This window comes from Enoplosus armatus, chromosome 10 (genome assembly GCF_043641665.1).
Source record: "Enoplosus armatus isolate fEnoArm2 chromosome 10, fEnoArm2.hap1, whole genome shotgun sequence".
NCBI lineage: Eukaryota > Metazoa > Chordata > Actinopteri > Centrarchiformes > Enoplosidae > Enoplosus > Enoplosus armatus.
This window is the reverse complement of record NC_092189.1, coordinates 12,306,852-12,323,315: the sequence shown is the minus strand read 5'-3', so window position 1 is coordinate 12,323,315 and position 16,464 is coordinate 12,306,852. Positions and strand designations below refer to the sequence as shown.

Genomic DNA, 16,464 nt, shown 5'->3' with positions numbered 1-16,464 from the left:
TGTGGCTGCAGTTTCCACAGATATAATCAAATGCCAGTGGGAAACAAAATCACAGCCTAAGTGGTCACTTGCCAGGAGCGAGCAGCATAATTTGCTCTTAAACTGCACAATACCACCTTCTTACGAAGCATTATTATTTGGAAAATGTTAAAACATGATCCAGCCCATGAATTAGGAGACATTTCCTCTATCTTTAAAGCATCACGGGATGAATTTGAACTACCCCTGAGTTCTGTGCCACCCCGGTGGAACTTGTCTCCTAAAGAGTAAAGTAAATTGCCTTAAGCTGTTTTGCCTTCAGTCATCCAGTCGTGCAATAAAGCAGGCCTTGACCAATTAGAATCAAACTGATTTTGTTTCACGCGTGTTGCTGCATGTTAGTCTGTTGAAACCAAATCCAGTTAGCTCCTGAACTAAACACCTCTAATACGCACACACACAGAGAACAAATACATCACCAGTATCCAGCTGAGGGCTTTTTAATTGCTCCTGCAAGTTGTTGACAGCCTGCGGAGTCTTTGAAGTGAAGGTATGGCTTTTTTTGTTCAGCTCTATTTATTTGGATAGCTCTAATGAAGCATGAGCCAAGAGAACAGAGACAGTGGGAGAAGAGAGAGAAGTAATGAATGGAGTGGAGTGAATTTGATGAGATGAATTTGTGTCGGCTGAGGTATAAAAAACAAAAGCAGGCAGTGGCAGAGTGTCAGAAGGACATGACAGGTAAAAATACAATCATGTACAAGACTACAAAACCTGTGACGCAGGTTTTCTATCAAATCACATGAGGACCAAAGTCTGCTATTGGATGGCGTTTAATTGTCAGTACTGGCTCTGATATTTCATTCTGAATATCAGTGTACTTATACAAGTAAAAACAAATGCAATAACACACACATGCACACACACACACTTATCTACATCCACAAGTGTATGTGTATTGCTAGACTGCACATTGTATAGTTTAATAAGAACCTTGACCACAACGCCTTTACATGGCTCCTGTTCTTTATGCTGCACAGCCTTTTGTAAAATACAGACACTTTTGTTTGCCAATGAAAAGCTTCTCTCTCTCACACACACACACAAACACACAGATGTGTTATGAAGGATTAGTTTTTAAATTGTCAAGGGACAAATGAACGAGAGCAGAAAAGGCCAGAGAAATGAAAACTGCTTATGGCCATGCAGGGAGGATGACAAACGATGAATGGGAAAGCAGGACAGAGGGTTAACAGCTAAACAGACAGAGGTGAACATGTTTATTACATAGGGAATACGGTGGAGGGATTTTACCAGAAAACAACACAGGGAGCTCAAGAGATAACAGTCTGAATTTGGAAGGTGGGAGAGAGAAAACAGATGGAAGAAAAACAGCAGAAGTAAAGGAGGAAGAGGTGATGGCAGATGGTCTCACCTCTTTGCCATCCACCTCTTTATTTTCTGTATCCTCTCCATCTCCTTTGTTTGTCACCCATTTCTCTTTTCTTCACTCTGGGTGGTGCCTGATGAAGTTGTCACACCACAGATGAAGACAATGCAATAGACAGATGTTCATGACTGTGGGAGAGTTTGTGTTGAATTTATAAGTAACTTGTGTGTGTGTGTATGCAGTTGTGTGTGTGTATGTGATAAAGGGAGGATGCTAACAGAGAAAGACAGATAGACATGGCTCACCAGAGCTTTCTCGCATTTTTCTTTCCCTAACCCCCAAAACAATGTTGTCTGTTTTTCTTTTTCATATCATGCTGCCAGTAGAGATGATAAACCAGTCTGGCTACAGTTTGGAATAAATGAACAGTTTCAACATCCACGTGTTTGTGTTCTGCAAGAGAGAGAGAGAGAGAGAGAGAGAGAGAGAGAGAGAGAGAGAGAGAGAGAGAGAGTGTGTCTCATCTCTCGTCTTCCTGCTCTGAGACGACTGCCTGAGAAACTCTTTCCAGGAGACCAAAATACCTACAGTGAGCCAGAAAGATTTAGGCTTATTTAGGATCAACAGCTGCGCCTCAACCTAACTATGTGTATGTGTATGTGTGGGTGTGTATGAGGTAGTCTGAAATGGAAATGGTCCTTGAGATAACACACATACACACACACACACACACACACACACACACACACACACACACACACACAGACTTACACAGTTGTTTATCTTTTCTGTGTCTTGTGGCTGTGAGTCAGTGGATTTAATGTTGTTTAATCATGCCTACCTGATTCTGATCAGGCCCTTCAAACCATCTGCCATCAGGCCAGCACACACACACACACACACACACACACACACACACACACACAGCCACACAGCCACACAGAGAAAGAGAGAGTCTGTTTGAAACTTTTAACTTTTTACCAACTTCTGTTATTTTTGGCTCTTTCCTCTCATTTTTATGCTTTGCTGATGAGCTCATGCAAGGACACACACACACACACACACACACACACACATATGGGTCAGTTTATGCTAACAAGGTTGTACACACACACACACGGATGAATTAATGCTAAGGTGTATTTGGATGGATGAAGCAGATGCTTCACTAGTTCATGAGTTACTACCCTCAGGCAAGTCCGAGTCAGCTTCCGTTGACTGGCCTCACTGTAGCATTGTGTGTGTGTGTCTGTGCTTTGTCCTTTGTAGATGAGGCCATGCTTCTGTAAAGGTGCATATTTTATGCATACTTACTTTTGAGAGAGGGATTTGCCCTATTTCTATGTGTGTCAGTAGTCAGACTTCATTTCTCTTGCAGTCTCAAACAAACAATTTGATATCTTTTCTTTTTTTGTAAACCTATAATGCCTTATTAGCTGGCGCAATATCTTAAATATTTTGCCATTAAAGGCAATTTTCAGTATTACTTGAATTTGTTTAATTTGTTATCTTATTAAAGGCTTTTCCCTCATGTATTGACAGGTTTCTGCATGTTCCATGTTAAATTAATACAAATCAAGGTTATTAAAAAGGTTCAAGTACAGCTTGGCAGTAAATCAATAATATATATATATATATATATATATATATAATATTGATATTAATATTGTGATAAAATATTTAGTATCATCTAGAGATATATCTTAAAGGTCTTTAGGACTGTGTGTTACAGTTAAGTGATAACAATTTCTGAGCTTACAGTATTTGAGTGTTTTAGCTCAAAAAAGAGCAAATCATTCTTATTGGCTCATCATATTCTGATAAAAAAATATTTTGAGAGTATTTCCAAAAGCACCTTGAGCAATCTCCACCTTTTAATCTCATATATTGATATTGAGGTATTTCATTTCCAATATTTGAGTTTGTCAATATCGCCACTGCTAACTCTCATCTAGGTTTCAATTGAATTATCAGAAAATACCATTATGATATGAAATCACATAGATTGTGATATATCACCCAATCCTAGCTTCAAGAAACAGTTTTTATCTATATTACTAAAGAGATATGGTAGTTACTTTTGGTGGATACCACCATTGCAAAAGGTGTCTATCAACAGTTTTGTATTTTCCTTTTACTTTCTATACGTGAAACAACCGAAATGGCAGAATGCATCACTTCCTGTGTGAAGGCTCTAGCAGAGTCTCGACAGCAGATCCAACCATAGTTAATGTTTCAGTCTATCAACACATGGTGATACAGATGACATATAATTACGATATTTTAACTAGAAAATAATCATTTGACTTGGGACAGATCTAGGCACAAAGACAGACAGACTGCTGGATTCATCCTGTCCCCTTTGTTTCCCTCTGGGCACATGGAGGAAAAGAAAATGACAGAAAAGTGGCTTCAAAGGGAAAGGAAAGACAAGAATAGGAATGCAGATCCGCACAGAAAAATCCACTTCCACATGTCAAAAGCCTTTTGCGGTTCAAATGTCCGCACTGAAGCTGATTAACTGAATGTTCCGGTGAGGCTCATTTCCTGAAAAGTGAACAGATTTTGAATTTCACAAAACTTTATTCTCTTTCTTGTTTCATTTGATCAGCCATCCATCTATTAAGAGCCAGAGTGAAGCTTTGGACTGTGTATGTCTTCACTGCGAAGAGAGTTCATGAGAGGGGAGAATGGCTGCACAAACAACTCTGCCAACGAGCTGTTCTGCATCTCTGTGTGTGTTTGTGTGTGTTTACACCTGAGGAAATCTAACAATCTTTTGTTTCTTTGTCTATTTCTCCTCTCCATCCTTCTTTGTCATTCTCTTTCTTTTATTCTGCTCCCTGTCTCTGTTTTTCTCAGGGGGAGACATTTCAACATATCCAGGACATTGTGGTGTCTCTGCTGAGGATCATCAACCAAACAGTCATCACAATGGGTCGAGAGCATGCCCTAATCGTAAGTACTGTACTGCCATGCTGTATATGCCTAACATTCTGTAAACAGATGAGCCAAGCATTGCAGAACCTTCTCTGCTGTTCAAAATGGAGCAGTACAAAAAGCCAACCCTCCATCCGCTCTTGTCTGCTATATAATTTCATTCTGAAACACAAAGTATATCAACAACAGCACGTTTTAAAATACACACTTTTATTGTACATACAAGAGGAAGATCAGGAAGGAGAGGGGCATTGTGGGAGCTCACACACTGTTAGGGTTAATTAGTAAGTGCGGTGTCGTCCAGGAGTCTAATGGGTGGCAACTTGTCACCCAGAAGCAGCTGAAGTAGGCCCTTGTGAGAATAGTGGTTACGCTCTAAACTGCTGTGAACTAAGCAGTATGCAAATGGTGGTTATGTGTGTGCAAAATAATAGTGTGGGTGAGTGTTTGTAACAGGGATAGACCCATACAAAATTTGTACAGATTTTTGAGTTTAAATATTTAACAGACATGTCTGCCAATACATAAATTGATATAAAATACCAAATTCTTCTTTTAATTGTGTCATGGTTTTACAAAGACATTGTTTATTGGTTGAAATTTCACTTTTAGATGGGATAACGTACCTTGACCTAATAAAATATGTATAGTCCTGCATTGTATGTTTTTAGCATCATTTTTTGTTGCTGTATTGTAGCTTAATGAACCAGCTTGCAGCGGCAGTGTGGCCTGAATGCTACAGAACAAGTTTATAGATATGGAAATAAATTTATATGGTATATTTAACATGGACAAGGTGTGGAATAACTTCCTAGGTGTGGAATAACTAGATTTTCTCTGTTATTCAGTAACTTACTGTATGTACTCGCTGTGAAACTGCAGACAGTCACAGCTGGTGGGTGCTAAATCACATGATAGATTTGGGTTCTCCACATGTTGTATGACAACAGAGCATTCTTCTGCACTTTGTGCAATATGAAATAAAATAAACTCCAGACATACACAGCTAGTTTCACTGGAATTCATAGTTCATAGTAATTCATCCAGAGTTTATAGGTGCCTTATTAGCTCAGACTTTGTAAATATTGATACATCTTTGAAACATGAATACAGGCCAATAACTAACTGTGAAGTGATAACTGGTCTACCCCTAATTTGCATTGGTTCACAAGTGTATGTGTGTGGAGTGCTTGCTTATGTTTCAGTGAGTTTGTGCATGTATTTGTATGCACGTGTGTGTGAAAATCCTTGAAACAAGATTGAGCTTACATCAAAATACTTCCATTTTGGATGGTAATAAAGGAGAGAATCAATCAGAGAGTCAATCACTTTGTCAGACAACGTTGACAGAATTTTTAATCGTCTGACACGGCCTGTCAGTCCTTGATCAGCTGTCTATCACATCGTCTCTTAATGTATTCTTAATACAATCTCCACCGTGCTCTCTAAAACCCTGATATCCATTCAGAGAGCTGTCTCTTTGTTTTCAGAGAGCTCATCAGCTTGTTTTCCAATCGTATCCATTTAGCTCTTCAGTTGTTGCTACATTCAAATTTTGGCTGTCAAGCCGTCCAAAGACACAGTATTCCGAAAAGAAGTTAAATTCCTTGGATTTTCCGATTGCCCTGCTTATTGCTGTAATTTAGCTGAAATTGTTGTGAAGATTCATTCCCAGCTGTAGGCGTGAATCCATCCATCCGCTCATACATCTGTCCATCTGTCTAGACAGCCACTCAGCCAAGTGACAAACAGCACGTTCGTCATCCAAAGCATCAATGCTTCATCTCTCTGTTACAGTTGGGAAAATGCTATCCTCACTTTGAGTCAAAAGTTAGTCACAAATTAGCCACTGAAGTCTTGTTCCCTCGGAGAGAAGGACGTGGTGATGTCGTTCTCGATCTCCTTAGACGGATCTGAGAGGAAGGTTCAGCAGCTCCTTTGGTCTTCTTTTCCTTCATTAGTGCATTTCCTCTTTCTCTACCTGGTCCCCTGGTGTACATTTTCAGAGCTGAGGATGGAAAAAGTGCCATTTACAGGAATGCAGCTTGGAAAATGCCCCCACTGATTTTAATGACACTGAAACACACTACACCCTCACGGGACCATGAAAAAGATGCGTTATTCCAAATCTTTGGGGCCTCCTGAAACATAATTGCCCAGAAAGGTTGTTGTGGTTTATCCAAAGCTTACAGCCACCAGAAACACTTCTTTCTGAGTTTCTTGACACGGGCCTTAGTGCTGGGGCGGCTGGTAGAGGAAGGGGCTGCCGTGGGCTTGGTCAGAGTAGGTGCAGGCACATCATACTCCCCCTCCAGGGCCTCCATAACCCCCTGTAAGCGTCCCTCCTGCTGTCTGAAATCATGCTCCACACTGGAGGGGAGAGAAAGAGAGAGCAGTTGAAGGGGAAGGAGGGAGCACAATTTAGAGGTTGGGGTAGTGTCAAATCAAGTCAAATTTATTTATATAGCTCATTTTTCACAAAAAGAGATTAGATGTGGGGGCAGAGAGTTAGAGAGCGAGAGAGGATGAGCATAGGGATGTGAGGACAAGTGGAGGTCTACTGAGCAGAAAGAGAGATTAGAAATTGAGGGATTGAGGGAAAGGTGAGCGAAGGAGTTTTAGTGACATTAAAATGTAGTCGCAAAATGCTGATGCACCTTAAAGAGAGGTTTTATTTATGCATAATGCAGTTTTATATGGAGATGTAAAATCTTGATGTGTTCTTAACTCATATATATGCACCTTCAGCACGCACACACACATATGCATACTTTCACAGATGCCTCAACTCAGCACTCCTTTCACGTCCGTAGTATTCTTCTGCGCTTCATGCACCAATACTGTAGATCACAGGCTGGCGAGATGAGAGGAGTGGGAGGAGAATGAAAAGGAGAGCAGGAAAGGAGAGAAGAGGAAAGGAAGGGAGAGGGGCATTTGCAAAATGGAGGAGTCAAAGGAAGGAGCAAGGGAACTTTTTTTGCTTTTCTGATGTGTTCAAAGCAGACCCTCTTGGCTTTCTTTTTCTATGCCTCTCACACCGCCCCCCCCCTCGCCTCTCTCGAACTCTTTTTCTCACCGTCTCTCTGAAGTGTCCACCGCTGCGGGTCATAGTGTAGTAGACTTTGAGTTTCTGTCTCCTTTTGGTAACTGTGTTTTTGTGTGTGACAGAATATGTGTGTGTGTGTGTTGAGTTGGATTATAGGGGTGGAGCTGCATAGGGCCTGGCATCTGGAGTTAATGAGCCACATGATGAGGCAAGGAGAGCAGAGACAACAACCAACCCTCCCCTCCTCCTGTATTCCAACATCCCATCACACACTCACACACACTGTACAAACGCATATGTGCTCCCCTGACACCCAACGTGTGCATCTTCCTCAACAAGCCCACGGCTGAGTGAGGGGAAAAGGCAAGCACACGGAGACTTATGGATGGAGACGGGAAATAAACAGACTCTCTTCTGGGAGATAGAGGGATGGATAAATGAAAGGGCAAAGAGGTCACTGCAGAATAAAGGAGGGACACAAAAAGGTAAAGGAGGAGAGGATGAGTGCCACCAGAGACGAGGAGAGAGGAGTGCAGAAAGGCCTCAGCTCCCTGAGAAAGAGCACAGGGATGGAGGGAGTGAGGCAATGGGTGAATAGAGGAGGAAGTAAAAGCTCTGGTGGGCACAGAGGAAGGGAGATGGCTGCCATGAATAAATGATAAAGCTACACATACACATACACACAGTCATAAACCGCCCCCCCCCCCTTCTCACTATTGTTCATGGGATTACGGCACGGTGGGAGAAGCTGCTGCTCTTAATTCGGTCTGCAAGCTGTCATCTTCAGCATCTTTGCAACTGTGTGTGTGACTGTGTGCTTCCATCCTTGTGAGAAGCTGTTACATTTTTAAACCTTTACTTTTTGGTTAAAGTGGTGGCAAAGGTTAGTCATGTAGTGGACAGGGCTGAGGTTTAGTTTTTGGCGTGTATGGATGTGTTTTATGATTCAATAATTTATCTCTCTCACTGCTTGAGGGTATGTATGATACAAAGAAAGTGAGAGAATACCTTTAGGTGTTAGATGTGTATACGTGCCTGCATATGTCTCTCTCTCTGTGTTTGAGCTGTTTAAGCTTTGGGAGAAAAACAGAGGGGCTGTCAAAAGTTCCTCTCTCCCTTGTCTCTCATCATACAGATTAATTAGAACTGACAATGGCAAAACATCTTCAGGCAGCCAGCCCACATCAAACCCCCTTTTTTCACCACAAATCATTAGGATGGATGTTTCAGTCCCACGCGTAATTCATCCTCTGCTCGTGCGTCTCTCTTTCCCTATCTCCCACCCTCTTTACCCAGAATCCCCTCTGAGGGTTTGATAGGGCCGTTACTGTCCAATCAAACAAATGTAGCTCTTGCACTTATGACTTTTGTGTTTGTCACAATGGGCTGCTGAAATGTGTTTTTCTGCATATGTAATGTGTGTAATTTCTTCGTGAGAAACTTATGCTGATATATGAGAATAAAAGTGATTAGGAAGCAGATTCTTCATATCTGTCCAAGTCATTAACATCTGTCATATAGCGTGAAATATATTCATTTCTTTGTTTCTCGGTATGTATGAGTGTGTGCATGCAAGTATGCATATGAAATGCGTGCACAGACGTAACTAATAAAAGCTGAATCCTCTTTTTGTTGGATTAATTAGCATGTGTGGATGCATGATTATATTTGCATGTGTGTGAGAAAAACAAAGGCTAAAGTGGAGCAGGAACAAAAATCTCTGAAACTGAGAAGAGAGAAAAGAGGGATGATAATGATGTGAGAAGTAGCAACATACTCTTGAGATCAGGCTAGCCTCAGGCCCGGAAAAAAAATCCCCAAAAATGTTTGAAGATATCTAAATTCAAGACCTCGAAAAGTATTGTAATGTCATAATTACTGTTGTGAGGTTTTGTTTTCTGTTAGTATGTAATGACAGGTTTCTTTGCGCTGCATGGTCCCTCTTAGATTACAGAGTAGGTTTATTTGTAAAATAAAATAATAGTACTTTATGTCCTGTAAACATGAAAGTTCTCTTGTCCAATTTCCTAGACTGCTAATCTATGTATTCAGAGCTTTCAATAGTTAGATTTAGTATTTAGAAACAGAATAGAACAATTGTGTTTTCGCACTTAAGGGAATGGTTGTGTAACGCAAGTTGTAAGGCTGCAACTAACTTTTCATTATGGATTAATCTTCCAATTACTTTCTCAATTGATTGATTTATCGTAGTCAGAAAATTGTAAAAAATGCCATCATTGCTTTCAAAAACCAAAGTTGACATATTTAAATGTCTTGTTTTGACTGACGAACAGTCTAGAACAGGGGTGCCCAATACGTCGATCGCAAAGGTAGTGTGGGTAGATCAAATGGCATTAAAAGAATAGACGTCAGCCTATCATCCATCCTCACTATGAAATTTGTCACTTGATTGACATACAGGGCAGCCAGTCTAACATCTGATCTTTTCTGACACATGGGTCACCACGCATGGGCGTACAAGCGCGCCAAGTGAGGCAAAACGCATCCCTGGCTGATTCCATTCAGTGCAAGTCATCAGAGTAAGGTAATGACAAAAAATGTACAGAGTTATATTGTGCAATATGGGTTCATGCAGTTATGCAAGGTACACCAACATATATTGTACATATAAAGAATACTCAATATATTTATAAATAAATATATTGTATGTTTTGCATTTTTATAGTAGGTAGATCATTTTGACTTGGTCATTTTATAAGTAGCTCGCATGCTGAAAAAGTGTGTGCACCCCTGGTCTAGAACATAAAGATATTCAGTTTTCAAAGGTGTAAAACAAGGGAAAGCAGTAAATGTGAGCGGCTGGAACCAGATAATTTTTGGCATTTTTGTGTGGAAAATGACTTCTTGTTGATTGATTGTTGAATCAACAAATTGTTTCATCTCTAGCTTGTTGTAAGGATATTTTCCACTGACCAGAGTGTGCTCGTGTTCAGTTTGTGCTTCCTTGTCTTCATTTTTGTGTGTATGACTCTGTTTGAAGTTGGGGGAGGTGTATGTGTGTTCATTTACATCTGTGTATATCAGATGGATATATGGGTGGATGGGTATGTTACCATGTGGCAGTCCTTTCCCCTTGGTGTTCATTACAACGTGCTGGGCTAAGGATCCCGCTGTGTTAATTAAGATCAAGGGGAAGAGAGAATGGGATGAGGAGGAAGAGGGAGTTGGAGAAGAGTGTGAAGAGATGAAACAGCAGAGGAATAGAAAGTAAAATTACAGGAGGGATGCTGATGTGGGGCTGCTGGGAGGCGAGTGTTTTAGAATTAGGGAGAACTGGAGAGATAAAGGCCCTGTAAAATGTGTCTTTATCCCTTGTGGCCTGCAAGGGAGAATTATATATGATTGTAAACAAGTAGAACTTGCTTCAAGCCTAGCTTGGATACATGCACACAAAAAAGTTTTGGACTAAAAGGAGATCTTGATGCCAGATTATTCTAGTTACAGCAAGTAAGTATTTCCTCATGAAGCTAATGTATATATGTGAAAACCCATATTTCCGGCTTGTGCGAGCAGTGCAGAGAAAGAGCAGAGCCTTGGAGGTTGGGTGGGGGTGGAGCAAAGGTGATTTTAGCTTTGGCAATTGACAGAAGGAATGAGGCAAGGATGTACAGAGGAAACCAGTTTGATTGAAAGTTGGAGATGAAAGAGAGAGATTGAGCAGGCATGGGATGAAAGGATGGAATGATTTACATAATGAAAAGATGACAATAAGAGAAGGATGGGGTGGAGGTGATGGGAGGATTCAACTACAGTGTGTGCTATCAGATTGTGATGGCACAACTCTGTAAGTTGCACATGACCTAAGAATGTAATTAGTTATTTAGGTAACACACACAGGGGACAACTGGAACAGGAAAGACGCATCATTTAGGTGCTGAATTAATTTGCTAGTTTGCACAGAACATTCTTTTGTGTGTAAATTACTTTCCTGGAGAGAGAATCCTCTTTTTAATCTCCAGAATACGGCATGTATTCATTTCAATATTGATGAGGGGGATCACTCATAGTCTCGCATTTTTCATATAATTGGGATATATTGTATGAGTAGTACAATTATCAGAGTGGGAGAAAAGGGCAGAGACAGCAGGATACCAGGAAGATAATCTAATGAAATAAGATAAAATAAAAAGGAAAGATGTGCTGAATAAGTGATAAAACCTGGAAAAGCTGTGAAAAAACCATAGGAAATGGAGCATTTTCAAAGCTACAACAGGCATGCAGTTTTCTAGGAGAAGTTTCAGGGCTGTTTGTTACGCTCCAGGAAAGAATGAGTTGTCAGTGGTGGGTTATGTAATGCAGTAAGCTCATTATCTTGATCAGGTTACCTGTAGATGATGCAGGCTGTCTTTTGGCAGGTGGGGCAGTTGTTAATGTCCTGACCAGTTCTGTATGAGCTGCGACTGCAGAGACAACAGATATAAAACATTCACACACACTCACAAAAGGAGTATAATTGAACATACCTGTGCACCTACATAGTCATTACACATATTTGTTTAACGTCCACCTTGACATCTTTTGTTCAGGTTTTTGTATTAGCCACTGAAAACTAACACTTACTAGACTTAATATTATGCACTGATGCCCAGCAGCAGAGGAAGAAGTGGTAGAAATACCAACTTTGCTCAAACAACAAGCCTAGCGATTCTTGACTGGAAAGAGTCTCGCTCTCTTGACTGCTGGTGTCACAACTGTTATTGCTCTCTCCACCTACACATACTCAATGCAGTAATGTCAGGTGTGTTCTCTGGGGGTTAGAGCACAAAATAGCTTGTGATGTTTAGTGCATGTAATGAACCCCAAGAGGAGCATTCAGGACATCACCTGAATAGTTCTGGTGGGTTATAACTGTTGTTCAATGCCTAGGTACGTCTAGTTGGGACCCAAACATTACATGACACCACTATTATAAGCACAGTGTTCTCTCATTACAAAAAATATGATTACATGTGCACACCGTGGTATCAAGGTTGAACAGCACTACAGAGCTGTTGGAAAATAAAGTCAGATAAAAACATCCGACATGCTCATGCTGACTGCCATGTAATTAAAACGCTTTATTTTGCCAAGATATGTTGGCTGCCCCTTTACTGAACTGTGTAGAGGAGGGAGAAGCTGATTCATGTTGATAAAACAGACATTTTAATTACATGGAGAGAGACCGTGTGACTGGCATCGTTTTTTCTCCTCTACCGGTCTTTATCAGAGACAACAACAGCAAGAGAAGACAAGTATTTGCTTCAGGAGAGAAGAGAAAACAAGGAGCTGAGCGCAGCGACAACCTTTTGGCTCAGCCAACACTTTTATCACGGCGGCCTGCTTAGAGTGCTTTCATTTCTGGCACAGCGCCAAATACATGTACTCCTTTTACTTGCTGGTTCTCTTTCTTTTCCCTCTCCTTCTGTGTCTCCCTTTCGCTTCTGCGTTTTACCTCTTTTTACAGTGTTTCTCAGACACTTAGAGACATGAGCATCCTCACAACAAGCACACACACACACACACACTGAAGGATATGAATACATAATCTTAAACAGTCACACACACAGGGCAGGACAGCATGTACACAGAGTTTAGGAGCATTATTGTGCAGCTTAAACATTAATTGCATTTCTCAAAGGTAATCTGATAGGGATTAGGCTGGAGCTGGAGACATCTGTTAACCCCTGAACAGAAAGACGAAGGGGTGGAGGGAGTAAAATTTGTTAAATAGGAAGTTTAGGTGGAGTTAGAAAGAACGTTTTTTAGATGGCAAAAGGGTAAGGAATTGGTTTTAGAATCCTTGGGAGGAGAAGAAGAACCAATGAGCAAGGGAGATTAAGAGTTGGACAAAAGGGTTGAAAGTTAGAGTGAGACATGATAAGACATGATATAAACCGCAGGAGAAGAATTACTGACAGTAAAGGTGAAGTGGAGGTGGATGAAGAGGTAAAGAATGGGGAGTGATAGAGGGAGGAGGAAACAAAACGGAGTGACAGCTAAGACATGACAGCAGGGGAGAGTGATGGACAGGTTGTCGGGGCAGAGAGGAGGGGAAGATCAGAAAGTGGTGAGAGGGCAAAGAAGTGATTCAGTTTTTAGTTGCAGATATGATTCATATGTGGAGGTGCAGAAAGAAAGAAAGATGAGGATGAATTGATAAGGGGAGACAAAAGGTATTAATTAAGAATGGAGGAAAGAGACGTGTGAGGGTGGAGGTAGAGAAAGGCATGAATAGCTTGAAGCCAGTTAAAGAGCCTCTGAGAAAGGGGATGGTGTTGATTGAAATTAAGTGAGTATGGAAAGCCAACTGGGGTGTATGAAGAGGAGAGAAACAAAGGATGTGGAGCAGGAGATGAGGATTTAAGGATGAAAGCGTGAACAGGAGAGAGAAAGAAGAACTGATTAGTTTGCTTTGGTGGGCAGTACAATGTCTCTTAGGGATGCTGTTACCATGGGGAGTACATACCCTATATAAGATTAAAGGACAGAGGTAGGATCTGCTAGCATTGACTACAGGCTGGCAGGTATCGTATCTCCCTACAGGATTGGATCACACATACACACACACTCCAGCAATTCTCCACAGGCCTGACATTTAAAATCTATTACACGGACTTGAAAGCCTGTCGGTATATATTGCTATAAAAACTCAAATATACTCTCTTCTTAATCTTGTGCACTCCCTTGACACATTCTCTTGTCCCTCTCTTATCACTCTAGCGCATTCTCTCACACTCCTACTTAAGCACTATTGCAATGAATATCTCTACCTGTTCTTTATCTTTTTTCTTCATCCCTTATCTCTATTTTCATCCTTTTCATCTCCCTCTTTTCGCTCTCTGTCGTCATGTCTAACCCTCTTTTTTTGTCTCATTTCACACTTTATCCTCCATTTCTTCTTTCCTTCTCTTCTTATATTCTTCCACCCCCCCCTGGCTCCCTTCTCTCACCCTTCGCTGAGGGCCTTGCTCTTCTCCAGGTCTTGAATGACGTTGAGAAGCACCTTGATCTTCTCCTGATTGGACTGCAGGTTCTCCTCCACACTCTGCAACTGCCTCTCCAGCCCTCGTGGTGCGTTCCCTGCGTGTCCACCCAGCAATCCTCCTGGAGCCCCGTTACATTGTGCTTTCATATGAGTCTTACAAGGCAGAGTGTGGTCGTCAAATGATTTGCTCTTCTGTTTTGCGTAGTCCTTGAGTTTGATCTGTTTGGGAATATTTGTGGTCTCCTGGGTGTTTTTGGTTTGCGCTACAGGTGTGGTGGGTTTGGACCGAGTGGGTTTAGGAGAGTTTTTTGGTGGGAGAGGTGGGGTGTTGACAGATTTTGAGTCACTCTGAAGGGAAGAAGCTGGAGGTTTAGAAGCGATACGGACTGATGCGTGTTGGTGTGTTTGTTCATCAGTGTGCTGGATTTTAGCCAAGTCATATTTGTGTTTGTTAGTTGAATGTGGTTCTGTTGCTTCTGCAGATGGTGTGTGTGCTCGTTGCGTGTGTGTGGTAGCTGTGGTCCTGTCTGTGTTGTTGTGCAACTGTGTGTCTGTTGTTTGTGTGGCTGAGTCCTTGTAATGAGTAAAATCTGCAGAATGTGGCCTTGTCTGCTGCTTTGAGTCTTTAGCTTTGTTCTGAGAGTGTGACGTGTGATTGGAATGTGAGCTGTGTGTTTTTGGTATAGTGTGTGACAGCTGTGGTATTTGAGTATTTTTCACTGATGTGTGCGTGGAGGTGTTTGCCGTGTCTGTGTTTTTTGTGTGAGACTGAGAGTCCAGAGCAGAGTCTTTTCTTGACGGGTTGGGAGCCGCAGACTGTGTCCGTGGCGGATTAGGTAAAGTCTGGCTGGCTGTTATTTGATTGACAGCCCTCCTGCGACATGCACCTGTGCACGGTGTAATCTGTGATCGTCTCCTCCCACATGTCCCACAAAGGCGGGGCGGGGAGGTCGTCATCACCCGACAGGGCCGTGGTGGGGTGGCGTGCACAGTCGTGCAAACACTCCCCGTCTTTAATACGGAGCGGTGGCCCTCCCCTCGTAGAGATTGCACCCTCCTCCTCTCTCGGGTCGGCTCCTTGCCATCGGTGGCCTCAGTGCAAACCCCTCCCACCACGTCAGAGGCGACCACACTGCCATTTGTGTACCGAGCTGTCCTGTTACCTCTAGTTTCCTTGGAGCTTGCCTGTATAGTTTTGATCTGGCAGTAAACTCCGCTGCCTGACCCCTGTGACCCCATGTCGTCCTGTGTCAGGCTGTTAATCTCGTTCTGAGATGTCTCCTTGGACACCGGCAGACTGTTGCTGTCACTTCTGATAACTGCCCCTGTCTCCGCTGCCGTTGCTTTGTCTGTTGCCATGGTGAGTGGCCGATGCGCGTTGGTTGGTTGGCTGCCGTGTCGTTTGATGGAGGGGAGAGTCCGCAGCCCGGGAGATGTTTGCACCCCGACACTGCACAGTGGGCCCCATCGCCCCCCTGCCAGGGGAACCCCCAGCGCAGGCACTTGATTGGTTGGGTCAGCCACCCTCCTGCCCATACTCCTCTGCAGGTTGGATCAGCCCCCTGAGGAGCTGAACGGGTTGGAGGCAAGCGGTGACATCAGCCAACGTCAGCAGGATTATATCCAATAGAAAGTGGGAATGTTTCCAGCTTTTGTTTACCCAAATGAATTTGTGTGTTTGTGAGGCAGCGTGAGAGAGTTTCTATGTGGAAGCTGGAGACAGGAATTCAATATCCAATAAGGCTCTGAACTCTCAATGTCCTTCCATTAATGACCTCCTTACTACTCCAGCTACTTCTGATTGGACATCACTGTCAAGGCTTTTCTCAGTCTCTAACCAACGGCCCGTAGATGATGAGTTGGGTGGATTCTCTGGGCATTGTGAGTTTGTTCTGGAGAGAGAGAGAGAAAAATAGAGAGGCAATGAATGAGAGGAGAAAGGAGGGAGACAGGGAATAAACGGTCAGATTGGCAAGAAGACACAGACATTAGGCACGTAAAGCACCACATAAAAGCTTCGACCTCGACTCAATGCACACACGGACCAGATCAATAGAACTCTATCAACCTCTTATTAGACCAGCAGGTGGCTGAGAGTTACAAAAGAAAAACTCTAAATCTCAT

The 16,464-nt window shown here is 42.3% G+C and overlaps 2 protein-coding genes across 2 annotated transcripts in view; one reads left to right on the top strand and one right to left on the bottom strand.

Moving 5' to 3' along the window:
* dock2-like (dedicator of cytokinesis protein 2) overlaps nt 1-16,464 on the top strand; it is a 95,611-nt gene that overhangs the window by 40,835 nt on the left and 38,312 nt on the right. Inside the window, exon 26 of the mRNA XM_070913532.1 lies at nt 4,232-4,327. Coding sequence (XP_070769633.1) covers nt 4,232-4,327 — 96 coding nt within the window. The remainder of the gene's footprint in view (nt 1-4,231; nt 4,328-16,464) is intronic.
* LOC139291651 (INSYN2B protein) lies at nt 6,496-15,876 on the bottom strand. Its single transcript, XM_070913751.1, has 5 exons — nt 15,661-15,876; nt 15,085-15,621; nt 14,306-14,688; nt 11,702-11,776; nt 6,496-6,679 (listed from the first exon to the last, which is right to left on the bottom strand). Exons 1-5 carry the CDS (start codon nt 15,874-15,876, stop codon nt 6,496-6,498), a joined length of 1,395 nt encoding a protein of 464 aa, XP_070769852.1.

What these genes read in the sequence shown, in the direction of transcription:
- LOC139291651 (XM_070913751.1), bottom strand. Translation starts at nt 15,876, where the DNA reads ATGGGCAGGAGGGTGGCTGACCCAACCAATCAAGTGCCTGCGCTGGGG. An exon ending in AGCAAGGCCCTCAGCGAAGG is followed by an intron (nt 11,777 to 14,305) that starts GTGAGAGAAGGG and finishes TTGTCTCTGCAG; the next exon opens with TCGCAGCTCATACAGAACTG. An exon ending in ACAGCCTGCATCATCTACAG is followed by an intron (nt 6,680 to 11,701) that starts GTAACCTGATCA and finishes TCTCCCCTCCAG; the next exon opens with TGTGGAGCATGATTTCAGAC.